The sequence below is a fragment of the Cicer arietinum genome, chromosome 4 (genome assembly GCF_000331145.2).
Source record: "Cicer arietinum cultivar CDC Frontier isolate Library 1 chromosome 4, Cicar.CDCFrontier_v2.0, whole genome shotgun sequence".
In the NCBI taxonomy this organism is placed as follows: domain Eukaryota; kingdom Viridiplantae; phylum Streptophyta; class Magnoliopsida; order Fabales; family Fabaceae; genus Cicer; species Cicer arietinum.
In genome coordinates this window covers 26,732,629-26,747,651 of record NC_021163.2, presented here as the reverse complement: position 1 = coordinate 26,747,651, position 15,023 = coordinate 26,732,629, and the positions used below count along the sequence as shown (strand labels likewise).

The 15,023-nt window shown below is 35.6% G+C and overlaps 1 protein-coding gene across 4 annotated transcripts in view; it reads left to right on the top strand.

The window, feature by feature from the left end:
- Positions 1-13,984, top strand: part of LOC101502968 (protein virilizer homolog) — an 18,775-nt gene extending 4,791 nt beyond the window's left edge. For 2 of the 4 annotated variants that reach the window (XM_012714931.3, XM_027333648.2), the window contains 19 exons: positions 101-186; positions 274-322; positions 707-773; positions 869-1,347; positions 1,423-1,522; positions 6,114-6,247; positions 6,639-6,706; positions 6,791-7,007; positions 7,199-7,414; positions 7,515-7,667; positions 7,749-7,802; positions 7,951-8,165; positions 8,254-8,323; positions 8,504-8,820; positions 10,544-10,727; positions 10,813-12,177; positions 12,281-13,057; positions 13,137-13,208; positions 13,624-13,984. In XM_012714931.3, the coding sequence (XP_012570385.1) occupies positions 101-186; positions 274-322; positions 707-773; positions 869-1,347; positions 1,423-1,522; positions 6,114-6,247; positions 6,639-6,706; positions 6,791-7,007; positions 7,199-7,414; positions 7,515-7,667; positions 7,749-7,802; positions 7,951-8,165; positions 8,254-8,323; positions 8,504-8,820; positions 10,544-10,727; positions 10,813-12,177; positions 12,281-13,057; positions 13,137-13,208; positions 13,624-13,635 (4,635 nt within the window). In that variant the 3' untranslated portion in view covers positions 13,636-13,984. The remainder of the gene's footprint in view (positions 1-100; positions 187-273; positions 323-706; positions 774-868; positions 1,348-1,422; positions 1,523-6,113; positions 6,248-6,638; positions 6,707-6,790; positions 7,008-7,198; positions 7,415-7,514; positions 7,668-7,748; positions 7,803-7,950; positions 8,166-8,253; positions 8,324-8,503; positions 8,821-10,543; positions 10,728-10,812; positions 12,178-12,280; positions 13,058-13,136; positions 13,209-13,623) is intronic. The other 2 variants (XM_004497594.4, XM_012714932.3) reach the window with 2 other exon arrangements.
- Positions 13,985-15,023: the final 1,039 nt, after the last annotated feature.

The following is a 15,023-nucleotide window of genomic DNA, read 5'->3' as shown; positions in this document are numbered from 1 at the left end:
TCTTTCCCTCCTTTTTCTGCAGCTGTATCTTTTTTTTTTAAATGTTTTGAATCCAATGTTTGTTTATGCCTAATTGCGATGATTTTGATACTGCGCCTAGGTTAATGCCATTGATTGTTTGCTTTCATCAAATCGACAATCAGAAGAGTTCTTATGGGTTGTGTGGGAACTGTCTGCTCTCTCAAGGTGGACATTGCTTTACTTTTTTCAGAATTGAAGCTTAAATATTTTGAAATTGTTGAGTTGTGAATTAAACCTGCTGATGGTTTATAGGTCTGATTGTGGGCGCCAAGCATTGCTTGCTTTCGGAAATTTTCCAGAGGTATGCACAAAAATATACTTTGATAAGTCATATTAATATGATGATAGTCTCTTAGGTCCCTTAATGGATAATATTTTTGCAAACGTAATATATTCATGGTGTGGTTGTTTGGTCTTTTATTTTTTATTTTCAAAATTCAAAATTTTGTATTTTACCTGGAGTAATGCTTTATTATTACTTGAACTTGAATAAAATAGGGAACTATTTCATTTTTATTATGCCTAATATGGTTACTTTATCCTTGTTTGCAGTGTGTATGTGCGCGCATGGATGTTTTATTATAGATGTAGTTAAAAGGAGTTTTTATTTATTTGCTTAGATAATGTAGTATATGTTATATTGCTTTCTATACTTAAAGTGCCATGTCTCTTTCATTTTCTGTAGGCCGTTTCCATCTTGATTGAAGCATTAAGTTCTACAAATGAATCTGAACCTGTTGGAAAAAACGGTGGTAGTCAAGTCATTCTGTTATCTTTCTTATGCATAGTTGTGGCGTGATTTCTTGTTCAGCGATCTGAACTGTTGCTTCTTATCTGCTGCTTTCAGGATCTTCAGCAGTAAATCTTACAATATTTCATTCAGTTGCTGAGATTATTGAAGCCATTGTTACTGATTCCACATCATCATCTTTGGGCTCTTGGATTGGACATGCTATAGAACTTCATAGGGCTTTGCATTTCTCCTCTCCAGGTTCTAACAGAAAAGATGCTCCCTCACGATTGTTGGAATGGATAGATGCTGGTGTAGTATACCACAAACATGGGGGTATTGGTCTCCTACGTTATGCTGCTCTATTGGCTTCTGGAGGAGATGCTCAGTTAACTTCGACTAGTGTCCTAGTTTCAGATTTGACTGATGTTGAAAATGCTGTTGGAGAATCTTCCAGTGGCTCTGATATCAATGTCATGGAGAATCTTGGAAAGTTTATATCTGACAAGTCTTTTGATGGCGTTACTCTTCGTGATTCTTCACTGTCACAGTTGACAACAGCATTAAGGATTTTGTCTTTTATTTCTGAGAACCCGGTATGTTATAGTCAATTTTGAGTCGGCTCATTGATGATTATAAATATTCTCTTATAACAGTTTTAATCAATGCAGACTGTTGCTGCTTCTCTCTATGATGAAGGTGCTGTTACAGTTATTTATGCCATTTTGGTCAACTGCAGATTCATGCTTGAGAGGTCCTCAAACAATTATGGTAAGTTAATTATTATACTTGTTATAATGGGTCACATATATGGCCTAGATTATTGCATCAAATATATTATTGCCGAGACATTCCCTTCACTACATTTGCAATGCATTGCTTGCCAGATTAACAAGCTAATGTTATGAACAGTTATCAACGGGATAGCTGTATGATATGCAACCTATAATGTATTATTTGTAATTGTATTTTAGTATTATGATTTTTTTAAATGACAAAATGTTAATATGATTAGTATATTATGAATTTAAATATTTTTGTTTACTAAGGTATTTGTTTTTTATAGGTTAACAAAATAAGATAAATCCCAATATACATTTTCCACATGAAAATTCTGATTCTTATGAAATTTTATGCACAATGATTAGTATGTAGGGTATTTAAAATATTAAATATTTTAGAAGTAAAAGTACCTCGATAAAAATATTCAAAAAGTAAACAACACAAAAATAAACACATATTCATAACTAACAATGAAAGGTCATTGTTGCTAATATTCAACCCCAATATAAAGCAAATACATTTTAGCTTCAAAGGCTTAAGATAATTCATAAGCCTTTAAAGGATTCACTATCTACAACTGTTTCTTATCATCAAGTTTGCACTTTTTTACAAGTTTTGCCTCCATCTATGAGATTTGTTATTAGAAAATATCTTATAATATCTTTGATATTAAATTAGAGTATCTGTAAGTTATTTCCTAGGATTAGTTTATAATCTTAGATTACCTTGTAGGATTAGATTTTATATTACTTATTACTTATTATTATTATTATTATTATTATTATTTTTATATTATCATTATTTATTCTTTATTTCCTACTCATTTAGGATAGAGTCTATGTATCCCTATAATAAGATTGATATTGTGTCTTTTCTATCAAGTTATTATCAATAATATTCAAGATTCTTATTATTCTGTCCTCTATCTAAAATCACATAACTCTAACAAGCTTATTCCGGATAAGATTGCTTTGGTGAGTTATAGTTGGATTGCTGGGAAAATTGAAGCATTGTGGAGTTATAGTTGGATTGCTGGGAAAATTGAAGCATTGTGGAATTTAAATTCCCCCCTCTCTTCTGTCTCAAGCTTAACGCAGCTTCTGCATAACTGTCTCCACTCTCTACCAACCAACTCTAATATTACTCTGTTCTGATTTGCCACAGCCCTCAAATCCCTCTCTTTTGTCTGAGCAAATTCTCCTGCTCCCTTCTGTGTTCATGCTTCAACCTGCATCTGTTCCTCAACCCATGCCATTCTTCTCTCTCTCTCCCCCCCATTATTCCCCTAAAATTCAAGTTGGGCATTTTTTTGGTTCCATTTAAAATATTGTGTGTGGCCCTTTGTATTTCATCCTTGGATTTTCTATGCTCTTCCCTTTCTTTGAATTATATATTAAAAATAAAAATGCAGTAACTGCAACATGAAATATTAAGTTGTTACTTAAAATTTATCAATTTATTATACTTTAATAATTAATTTTATATCTTATTTTCACGATAAACTCACTTTTATTGTTTTTGTAAGATCTTACAATTTGTATTAGAATCACGTTTCCCTCTCCCAATCCTACATAGGGTGTTGGTTTTTGACGAACTTCAAGATAGAAACCAATGGAAAATAGGAAATTCCAGTCATGGTAGTTAAAATCGCAATCTGGGACATACACTTGTCCGCTTCCACAATCTTGCAAGCCTTGGTCGGGTCCATGCCTATGCAGAAACTGGTGTCTTATATTTCTCACCCATCTGCACAGTTTGTTTTATTGAAAAGGCTCGTTTTTCCTCTGTTCGATTTCATTTTTTTGGTCTTACTGTTCGACTTCATCCAAGTAGGAATAGGCAAACAAATAGTTCTCTTGCGGAAAATAAAAAGACTATTCTGGGGAGAAGAAAAAGATTATTCTGAGGAGAAGAAAAAGACTACCCTATTTCCAAAAAGTCTTCTTTCATAAATGAGCAGATGCAAATTTTTTGGGAAAAGAATAAACTGTTGGTTATGTACTTATTAATATATTAAGCGGCCTTTGTTTTAGGTCCAACTTCCATATAATATAGTACAAGTATAGTAACTCTCATGTCACTATTATAGGCAAAAGTTAACTAGTTTTGAACCATCTAATGCTATTAATCCTAATCTTCTCTATTTAATTCAAAACATTTGATGAAGCTAGTTGAGTATTTGACATTAAAAAGGAACATTTTTGTAAGTTTGACTTATGTTTACATGAAATCCCTTCTGTTCTTAATTACCATGAAAATCTACTTTGGTATGGATCAAAACAAATTAAAAAATAGTAGTTGTGGAAATTAAATATACTAATGAGTTTGAAGTTTGAAATCATACCAATTACCATCTCAAATGCACTTTAGTTCCTCTCAAAACCAGAAGAGTTACTCGACAAACTCAACAGATGAATGGCATAGTTTTGCAACTCTGGGTGTCCATCACCATAAGATTCCACCACAGAGTTGGTATCTTGTTTGTTAGTCCACATTGAGCTTTTCATTACCAAAGAATCCGCCTTTACTCTTGAAATGCTCAAATTGACCATCAATCTCATTCACCATATCCATATCTCATCCCATCATCCTTGTTAAACAATCATACACCCTTTCTTTCACTAACCTATCAGGCTTTGAAATTAGGTTGGTAATGCAACATTGGATTAAGGTAGTAGCCTGCAACATGTTGCAAAGTTCTTTGCAATTGTTTGCTCCATCTCTTATCAATAAATTTCAATAAAAGTTGATATCTAAAGAATGAAAAAAGATTAAATTAGTTCACAAACAAATACTAATTTTGTAATATAGTATAAATTTTGCAATCAACCAATGGAAGATAGTTTATAAATTTAAATACATTTTTTTTCTTCTTATTATCGTAGCCAACTTTAAGTATCGGAAAAGCATCCTTTATGCAATTAATCAAATTCTTCCAAGTTCCTTGTCTAGGACTATTTTCAACTAATTTCTTGTCTTTAGTCTTGGCAAATTGACTATTCTTCCATTGCTTGGAAGTGAACATCCTAAACAATCCTCCTTTCCTTTCATGCAAACATTCCAAACACAAGTAAAATGTAAGAAAATGTTTGATGCCGTTGTGCAATGTAGATGTGCAATAAGTTGCGGTCCCAATATGTCACATTGATACTTGTGTCGCACACATTTCACGCTATGTTGTGGCCTGTAGACTCCTGTTATATAGGAGTAATGAATCCTCTCTACATCACTTCTGTTCCTCATGTGCTTCATCACTTCTGTTCTTCACGTGCTTCATTAATGTCCTAATAATGCATTTATTGTGATTTAGAGTCAATGTTTGAGGCTATTCGAAGTCAACCAGTTGCATAGGAATCATATTGACTTCAAGTCAAATGACTTGGGGGCCGACATTAGGAGCGCCTATGACCCTTATATATCTATTATGAAGTGTACTACTAGTTGACCTATCCAATATTAAATATCCCATGTTTAATACTTGCTTGTTGACTTGATCTCATATCCATGATCCTCATACTCGTGACCGTCGTTCATATCCACACAATAGCCTGTGCATTATTGTCTTTATTAATAACAATAATACTTGACTACAAATGATTTAAAAGTAACATTCTATTCTAAGGACTTTGTTATGTCATACAACAAACGCATAATAAAAGCAATGCCTCAACATATATAAAATTTTAAATTAATATGGAATAATGAATGCCACTAGGGCTTACACTAACCGGGTCATTATCAATCAATTACTTTCTTTCAAAATATAATACTTGGGGTTCCCAATGTGCAACGGTGTGTACTCCCCTCGAGTAATTCGTAATGGATCATTACAAAGGTTTTGGGAAAAAGGGGATAAATATGCCAGTGTGTAGTGCAATTCTATGGAACGCTTGATTGGAGCATAACATATAATTTTGAGTTTAGGGTTTTGTTTATTCGTTGCTGTTTAATTAAACATTCTTTGGTTTATGAGGGTAAAAGTTTGCAATTTTAGCCTCTCTTGGTGTGTGGTACCATGTCCGTCATGCAGAGTGATTGGGAAGCTTTGCAGTACTCTCAGTTGTCAATCAATTACTTTCTTTCAAAATATAATACTTGGGGTTTCCAAGGTGCAACGGTGTGTACTCCCCTCGAGTAATTCGTAATGGATCATTACAAAGGTTTTGGGAAAAAGGGGATAAATATGCCAGTGTGTAGTGCAATTCTATGGAACGCTTGATTGGAGCATAACATTTAATTTTGAGTTTAGGGTTTTGTTTATTCGTTGCTGTTTAATTAAACATTCTCTGGTTTATGAGGGTAAGTTTGCAATTTTAGCCCCTCTTGGTGTGTGGTACCATGTCCGTCATGCAGAGTGATTGGGAAGCTTTGCAGTACTCTCAGTTGTTTTTCTCTTTTTTTCTTATTTGTGTACTCCATTCTGTTCTTATGTTTTTAGACGATCACTCTCATCACTTGAACTCCCCTACTGTTTGTTTCAATACAAGTATTTTTTTTTGGTCCTGTAAGTAGAAATTTAACATTGTTATTTATTCTTTCTAAAGCCTGATAAATGAAATTTTTCCTTATTTTTGAACAGATTACCTTGTAGACGAGGGTACAGAATGCAATGCTACATCAGACTTACTATTGGAACGCAATCGTGAGCTGAGCATAGTTGATCTTTTGGTTCCTTCTCTGGTGCTACTGATTACACTTCTGCAGAAATTACAGGTATTTTCTTTTACAGGTAGCATTTGGTTCAAACCTTAGAAAAATTTAAATTTAGAATGTGATCACGAATCACTTTCCAAGAGGTCATTGTAAGCAATTTAGAATGTTCTCCAATCCAAAAACAGAGTAAAATAGTAGTTTTTTGCAGCATTGTGTATTGGGTTAAAAGACTGAAAATGACATTGTATTATTTGGTAGTGGACCTTCTCTTGATGTGTCATGTTAAATATTTTTTGCTATTTATAAGCAAATAGATGAGGCTAAAATGTGTTGTTGTATACAGTACTACCACTGAGGCACTGACTGACTGTTAATTTAATAGAGGACACAGTAAATGAAAGCCCTTGTGCAATGCATTCTTGATATAGACTGTTTGGTTGCAATTTTATAGGAAGCAAAGGAACAACACCGGAATACAAAATTAATGAATGCTCTTTTAAGATTACACGGGGAAATAAGGTATTCTCTTAGTTTACTTTCTCTTCATTTTTGATTTGAGAATCATGCTATCTTCTTTGAGTTGATTAAATCTGATAATTGCAGCCCCAAGCTAGCTGCATGTGCAGCAGAGTTATCATCTCCATATCCTGATTATGCGATTGGTTATGGAGCCGTCTGTCATTTTATTGCGTCAGCCCTTGCCTTTTGGCCAGTACATGGCTGGAGTCCAGGTCTTTATCACACCCTTCTTGCCAGCGTTCGGGGTACTTCGTTGCTGACTCTAGGTCCAAAAGAAACATGCAGTTTGCTCTACCTTTTGGTATGCTTATTCCATTTGAACATTTACTCTGTACACTGTGTTGATGCTTTTATTTCTTTAAATATTTAATATCTCTTAGTGCTCATTCCATTCATCCAACCATGTTGTTATTTTCAAAGACATGTACAGTAAGGGTTTTTTAATTGTTTATATGATTAATTCTTCTGTTCTTATCTATTTTATATTCCAAGATTGATTTGTTTCCTGAGGAAGATATATGGCTTTGGACTGGTGGAATGCCTTTGTTAACTACACGAAGAATGTTGGCTGTTGGAACCCTGTTAGGGCCTCAGATGGAGAGGCGTGTCAACTGGTATTTGGAATCTGCACCCCTTGAGAAGCTGGTTGTCCAGTTGGCACCACACCTTGACAAAATTGCAGAGATTGTACAGCATCATGCCATTTCTGTATGTAGTTTCTGTAAATGCTCCGAACCTACATTTTCTAATATGGAATGGTTATTGTTGGCAAGACTTGTCTGAATGTGTTATTCTGATTTTTTGGCAGGCATTAATAGTCACCCAAGATCTGCTGCGTGTTTTTGTAACTCGCATTGCTCGCCAAAATGCTAATTATGCATCTATGCTCTTGCAACCAATATTGTCATCGATCACAAGTCATGTTTCAGAATCATCTCCATCGGATACTGATGCATACAAGGTAACAATCCTGTGATCCCCCTAATTTAGAGCTTGCAGTTTATCTGGTATTCTGGTTTGACATTTTCTCCTTTATTTTCAGGTTTTGAGGCTTCTTGATTTTCTTGTCAGCCTATTAGAGCATCCACTTGGCAAGGTCATTGGACTTATATTTTATCTGTTTTTCCCTTCGTTCTTGTTTCATGTTTTCATCATGAACTATTGTGAAAGGTGTAGTTTCATTGACTGTTGGTTATAATAATAGTTTTGCATAATATAAAACTGGTCTACATTCTCTCTATCAGGGCTTATTGTTGAGGCTGGGCACTCTTCAGACGCTAATGAAGGTACTGGATAGATGTTTTGTCATTGTTGACGTTGATACAAAGTCAGCTCCTGATGGTAGAAGTTCTGCAAAGGGCAGTTTTAATTTTTTTAGTTGGTGTCTCCCGGTATTCAAGTTTATCACGCTTCTTTTTAATTCTGAAACTTCTCGATATTACACTCGAAGACATGACTTGTGAGTAGCTTATTTTCTTGTTAGTGTTATCAGTCATGTTTCATTCAAGTTTGAACTTCAAGTGATGAATTTTCTGGTTGTTTGGCAGTAAAAAATTTGACAGGATGAGTGACGAAGATTATGCTCTCATTTTACGTTATCTTTTGAAGAGTTGCCAGGTGACTCTCTGATCCTGTCCTTACTCGTAGATTTGTATAATGAAATGCCCTTTCTTGTGTATTTAAATGCCTTTCAGAGCAAGGGATTGCCAAAATTCTTAGCTTAACATTCACTCTATAGTTTAAATTGTAGTGCTTCTTTCCATTGCTCTCAATATTACTTGATTTTGATATTTCAAGGTCCTACCTGTTGGAAAAGAGTTACTGGCTTGTCTTATAGCTTTCAAAGAATTAGCTTCATGTAGTGAAGGTCAAATGGCATTTGAAGCAACTCTTTCTGGTATCCACCATTATGCTCGTGAACTTGATTCTCAGAAAGATGATATGGATGTCAATATTCCAAGTATAGTGGAATGGAGAAAATGCCCTCCTTTACTCAACTGTTGGATGAATTTGTTGAGATCAATTGACCCAACGGAGGATTTGTCATCTTATGGAATTGAAGCTGTCTATGCTTTATCTGTGGGGTCTCTGCACTTTTGCCCGAATGGGGACAGGTGAGATTTAAGTTTCTCAATTGCTGTTTCTGATTAACTTCTATGATGTGCTTATTCAAATTTTTGAAAAACTGTTCTTTCAACTTGTGTGTTCACTAATATTGGGTTCACAAAACCTCGTTTAATCTTTGAGAATGGACCAGCTGTAGTTATTTAAACAGTGTTATTCCCCTCTTGTTTTCTGCTTCCTTGACAGTAACCTTGATGATGTGCAGTTGTCAGTTGCTACTGTTGAATTGCTATAAATGATTAATTTAGCTTGAAACTGAAGGCTGATTATTATAATTGCTAAAATGTAAATACTTCCATAAATAGAGGATGAAACACTGATCTTAAAATTCAAGTTGGTCATTCCAATTTCAAAGTGAATGTGAATAGAGCAACCAAGCCTTATCCCACAGCGCGTGTTCGACTACATAGATCAAATGACTCCATAATGCTTTATCATAAATCATATCTCTAGCGAAGCAATTGACCTCTTAAGTCTTTCTTAATAGTTTCTCCTATTGTTTTTCTTAGTCATCCTCTACATCAATGTTGTCATATCCCAGTACAGTGGATGGCTGTTAACGATGCCACCAACCGGTAAAATGTGTTTGACGGTAGCGGCGCTCCCGGCTGCGATCCCGCTATCATTGCGACCCGCTATCTAGCCTGACCCGCTATTGGACCTGCTCTAGGGCTTTTTCAAAAACACAAGTTTTATTTTATATGTTTATTCTTCATTAAATGTATCTTGGTCATTTTACACCTACTTAAGCCCTAATTTTTTTATTTATTATAAACCCACGCAACCGTGAAAAAGAAGCCATTTTTGTTCTTCCTCTACTTTGTTCTTGCTCTGTCACCACTGTTCTTGCTCTGTTGTTTTCGTTCTTTTCTTGCTCCGTTCAGCATCGTTAATTTTTGTGTATTTTGCTACCTTTTTATATTTTTATATACTGTTTGTATTTTACGTCTAGTTTATATACTGTTTTTTGACCTTCACAATAGCGGTCATCCCACGATCCCTCTATCTCATTTTTGATTCTTTGATAAAGAATCAAAAGTCTCCTCTAAACATGTCCAAAGCGCCCAAGTTGAGATTCAATCATGTTTTTTACAATATTAGCTTCCCATTTCTCTCTAATGCTACCATTCCTAATCCCATTTTGTCTGCTACATTGAGTTTTCTCATGTTGGCACTTTATCTCCCTACACTTTTTCCCATACAACATCATCAGTCTTATAGCTGTAAGATAGAACTTGCCTTTTAGCTTTGGTGGTACCTTTGTCACATAAAACACCTGGTCCCTCCTTCATTTCAACCATCTCTCTTGAATCAAATCTTTTACATATCCCTCTATTTCTCCATCATTTTGTATAATGTACTCAATGGTGACTTATGGTACAATATACAACTCTCACCTGAGTTAGGAGTGTTTAGCCTATGCTTAACTTACGTTTCATATACTGTTTTAGTTCTGTTCAAAATGAAGATGAATTAACACATCAATTTGAAATTTGAACTCTCTCTCTGCATTATCTGTCTGTGCCTGTGTCTATGTGTATATGTTAGAAATGAAGGTCTATATATTTATGAAATTTTGACTTTTTCTCTTGATATCACAAGATTCTATGCGTTGAAAAGAAGGCTGTGACTTATATGGAAGTTTCTCTGCACTTTATCTTTATTGTTTGGGTAAATCTAGCAGGATAAATTAACAGTTTCTTTATTGGTTAGTTTGATTTCTGACAGAGTTGTTGCATTGAAGTACCTCTTTGGGATTTCTGATGATGTGACAAGATCATTTGACTTTCCTGAAGAAAATATAAATTACATACTAGAATTGAGTACTATGTTAAGTTCAAAGGCTACTGTGAATGACTGTATGGTCACGTCTCACTTGCAAATCCCATTATACCAGGTAAAATCCCATATCAATACAGCTTCCTCTTTATTATTTTTTCACTGATTCATTTTTTAACTTCACGTGACTGTTTGGGTGCTAGGTTTCTGATTCAGTCAAGTCATTGTCCTTAGTATTGCAAAGGCCTGTTGGTTCCATGAAGTTGGGTGATGTTTTGCCCCAAAATGATGTTTTAGATTTTCCGAAGACACATCACATGCTTGAAAACAGTGTTGACAAGATCGACGATCATCTTTACGTTGGAGGGCTTGGTGACAAATTTCTTTGGGAATGCCCAGAAACGTTACCTGATAGATTAACACAGACAAATCTTGCTGCCAAAAAGAAACTGTCAGCAATGGATGGACCAGCTAGACGGGGTAGAGGAGAAAGTTATCAAGCCGATATCTCTTCTCAAAATGCTTTTTCACGAGGCTTAGCTCAGTCTACTGTTTCATCTGGCCCTACACGTAGGGATGCCTTCCGACAGCGAAAGCCGAATACCAGCAGACCGCCATCTATGCATGTGGATGACTATGTGGCAAGGGAGAGAAATGTTGAAGGGGTTACTAACGTAATAACAGTGCCACGAGCAGGATCTACCGGTGGGAGACCTCCATCAATTCATGTGGATGAATTTATGGCAAGACAAAGGGAACGCCAGAACCCTTCAGCAACCGTAGTGGGAGAAGCAGTGGGACATCTAAAAAATGCTTCTCCTGTAAAAGCTACAGATATAGAGAAGTCAAACAAATCTAAACAATTAAAAACGGATCTTGACGATGATCTTCAAGGAATTGATATAGTTTTTGATGGAGAGGAGTCCGACTCTGATGACAAGTTGCCATTCCTTCAGCCAGATGATAACTTACAGCAGCCTGCACCTGTTATAGTTGAGCAAAGTTCTCCCCACTCAATTGTTGAAGAGACAGAAAGTGATGCTGTTGATAGCAGTCAATTTTCTCATATGGGTACTCCATTAGGATCTAATATTGATGAAAATGCTCAGAGTGAGTTTTCTTCAAAGGTTTCTGGTTCGCGACCTGATATGTCATTGACTCGTGAATCAAGTGTTTCTTCGGATAGGAAGTATGGTGAGCAGGCTGATGACTCAAAGAATGTTCTTCAACCTAAGATATCTGGCGGTTACGATTCTGCAGCATCAAATAGTTCATATCCAGCATCTCTTTACAACAATCCATCTGCAACATCTATGCAGTTACCAGTTGAATCAAGGATTGCTTCTCAGAATTTCTATTCAAAAAACAGTCCGCAACATGGTGGTATTTCTGCTGGGTCTCAAGGACTATATGATCTGAGATTTTTTTCGAACCAACCTCCTTTACCGCCCATGCCACCCCCACCAACAGTCTCACCTGTAATATCACATGCTACCGATTCCATGCCCGGCCAGTCATCCTCATTCGCTAATTCTCCGGCAGGCTCACGGCGTCCAGTAGCATTCCAAGTGAGTAGTCTTGTCTTATTGTGCTTTAGTTGTTTCCTCCTTTCACTTCAGTCATAAATCATCTTTTTTTAATCCTGTTTTTTCCTTTAATTTTTCTTTGCAGGTTCAGTCGGATTATTCATCTCCATTCAACAACGGTTCCAATGCATCTCCTGTTCCGATGCCAGATTCCAAATATTCTAGGAACTCTGCATCTTCCCCTAGTGGACCTAGTAGACTGGCTCCCCCCCTTCCTCCTACACCACCTCCTTATGCATCTAGTTCATATAACTTATCATCTATTAAAACTTCTGCCTCCCAACCTGCTCCATATAATCAGTCAAGTATTGGGACTACTGAACTTTCCCAGGCCTCAGCTGGTCCTTCGGGAGCCAGATTGTCGTCATATCCACTAAATCCTTCAATGATGTCCTTGGGGTTCAGTAGGCCAACATCTATGCCATTGACTCTCTATGGTAACACCTCAAATCAGCAACATAGTGAAAACCATCCAAGCTTCTTGCATAACATGTCTGTCCCCCAAGGTTCCTTTCAGTCTATGCATTCAGTTACTCAGTTGCAGCCACTACAGCCCCCTCAGCTTCCACGTCCTCCGCAGCCACCACAGCTCCATAGGCCACCTGTTCAAACTTTGCCGCAGTTGGATCAAGGGATGGCTGTGCAGAGCAATGCTCAAGTGCACGAGTTACAGATGCTGCAGCAGTCTCAGGTTTCTTCAATGCAGACATATTATCAAACCCATCAGCAACAACAGTTTTCACATGAACTGCAACAGCAGCAAGTTCAACATACTCAACAAGCAGGGGATGCTCAGTCGCAAGAGTATTCGGATGCTGGAATGTCATTGCATGAGTATTTCAAGTCTCCAGAGGCCATTCAGGTATTTGCCACTTGCATGCACTTTTTAAGGGGGGAATTGACAAATTTTAATCTAATCATTGTACCATTCTACATGGCAGTCTTTGTTGAGTGACCGGGACAAACTTTGCCAGCTGTTGGAGCAGCATCCAAAATTAATGCAGATGCTTCAGGTTGTTATTCTTGGTATTTATGTCGTGGATCTTATGTTTGTTTTTTAAAAGAGAAGCCAAGGAAATGGTTATAAATTTAATGATTGTGTTGATGATGTCTTTTGTTAGTGTAGTTGTGCGTGTGTTTGGTGGGTTAAGGTAACGATATAGCCTGTAAATCTTTTACTTGCTGTATTTTTTTTCTTTCTATTATTCACTTTTAATTGCAAAAGTGTCACATTGTTTTCATTTTATTTTCTGTCTACAGAAAAAATGTTTTATCTGAGTTGAAAATCAAATGTCAATAAGACCGTTTTCTGTAATTAAAGTGAAAACAGAAAAAAAAATGTTTTCTCAAACCAAATGGCCTAATATTATAATGTTTGGTTCTGTTGATCTAATTCATGAATTCACTTTATTTCTTGCTTTTGTACAGGAAAAGCTGTAGCAGCAAAATGACCATGTAGAACCTCAGAAGCACAGCTATTTGCATAGTTCATACCTGTAAATGTCCTTATTGATTGTCACCACATGAGTGGTGGTGATGTTTGTGCATCAGCCACCAATCATAAGCCACCGAAATTTTGTGTTAATATGTGTACATTTTGACATTTTTTAATTTGTTCCAATGCTAGTGCACATTTTGGACGACGATGCTTATGGCTGTAGAGTGGGTCCTGGTGAAATAACTGGTCCCTATATTTAATGGTTCTATTCATTATGCTGATTGTTGTATTTAGTACTGTACATAACTATTGCTCTTTGAATCTTTTCAAATGTAACATTCCATTACATAATTTTTGCTGACGTTTGTTCATAGATTGCCAACTTTACATATTATTTGCGGAAGTTTGTTGGTTAGACCCCTAGCGTAAGGGATCCTTGGATTAAGATTTTCAAACTTCTTTACTCTTTCTTCTTCATGACCATTTGATTGCGTTGGTCTTTTGCTCAGATTAAAACATTTAATCTGTTACACATGGTGATATCATGCGTTCCTTCACACCGATTTATTTTTAAAATTATACCTTTTAGAAAGTTGAGAGGAATCAATTTTGATTGTATATCATATATGTATTTTCCAATATATTTTAAGTTTAACTATTTAACAACCTTCTATGTGCTTTTTTTTTTACTAGTTTGGTTGATGTTTCTGAATTGTTTATATTGATATCAAATAATTTAATGTTTTTGTTTAATGATTCAAGGTTACTATTTTTTTAATGTTAGAACTATGTTTAAAATGCCAATATAAGAGATCAAATTTATTTTTTCTATTTAATATTTTTCTTTGTAATGTGAAACTCAACATTTGTTGTCGTGGTCTGGAAAAGTATTTAACATATTTGAGAATTTTATATTCTCATGAGGCAAATGCATTGGAAATATAAATGAGTGAATGCCACATTTATTATGAATTAGTTAAATGAAGATAATTTTACTATAAAAAATACTTTATTCATGAGTTCATAATAGTAAGATTTTGAGTAAAAAGGTAGTTCTTAAAAGTCTATTAAGACTAAACTCAATCAACATGCACGCTTGCATATTTTTGTATTACAGGTTGTATATTAGTATTATTATGGGGAACCGGTGAGGAATTTTAGGAATAGTGTTAACTATCAATGAAAATCTTAGTGTTACATGATCCAAGAAGCCCATGATCCAAGAAATAGTCAACGAAAAGTTCGGTATCGTTCAGATGAAAGAGACATTCTTTCTTCATAAAATGCTTACTTAGCTTCCATGTGCTTCTTTCTTGCACAAGAGACAAGCTTGTGTTTAGAGTAGCAAAGCATAAGTACTACCTCAGCTGCACGGTTGATAAAAATAAGT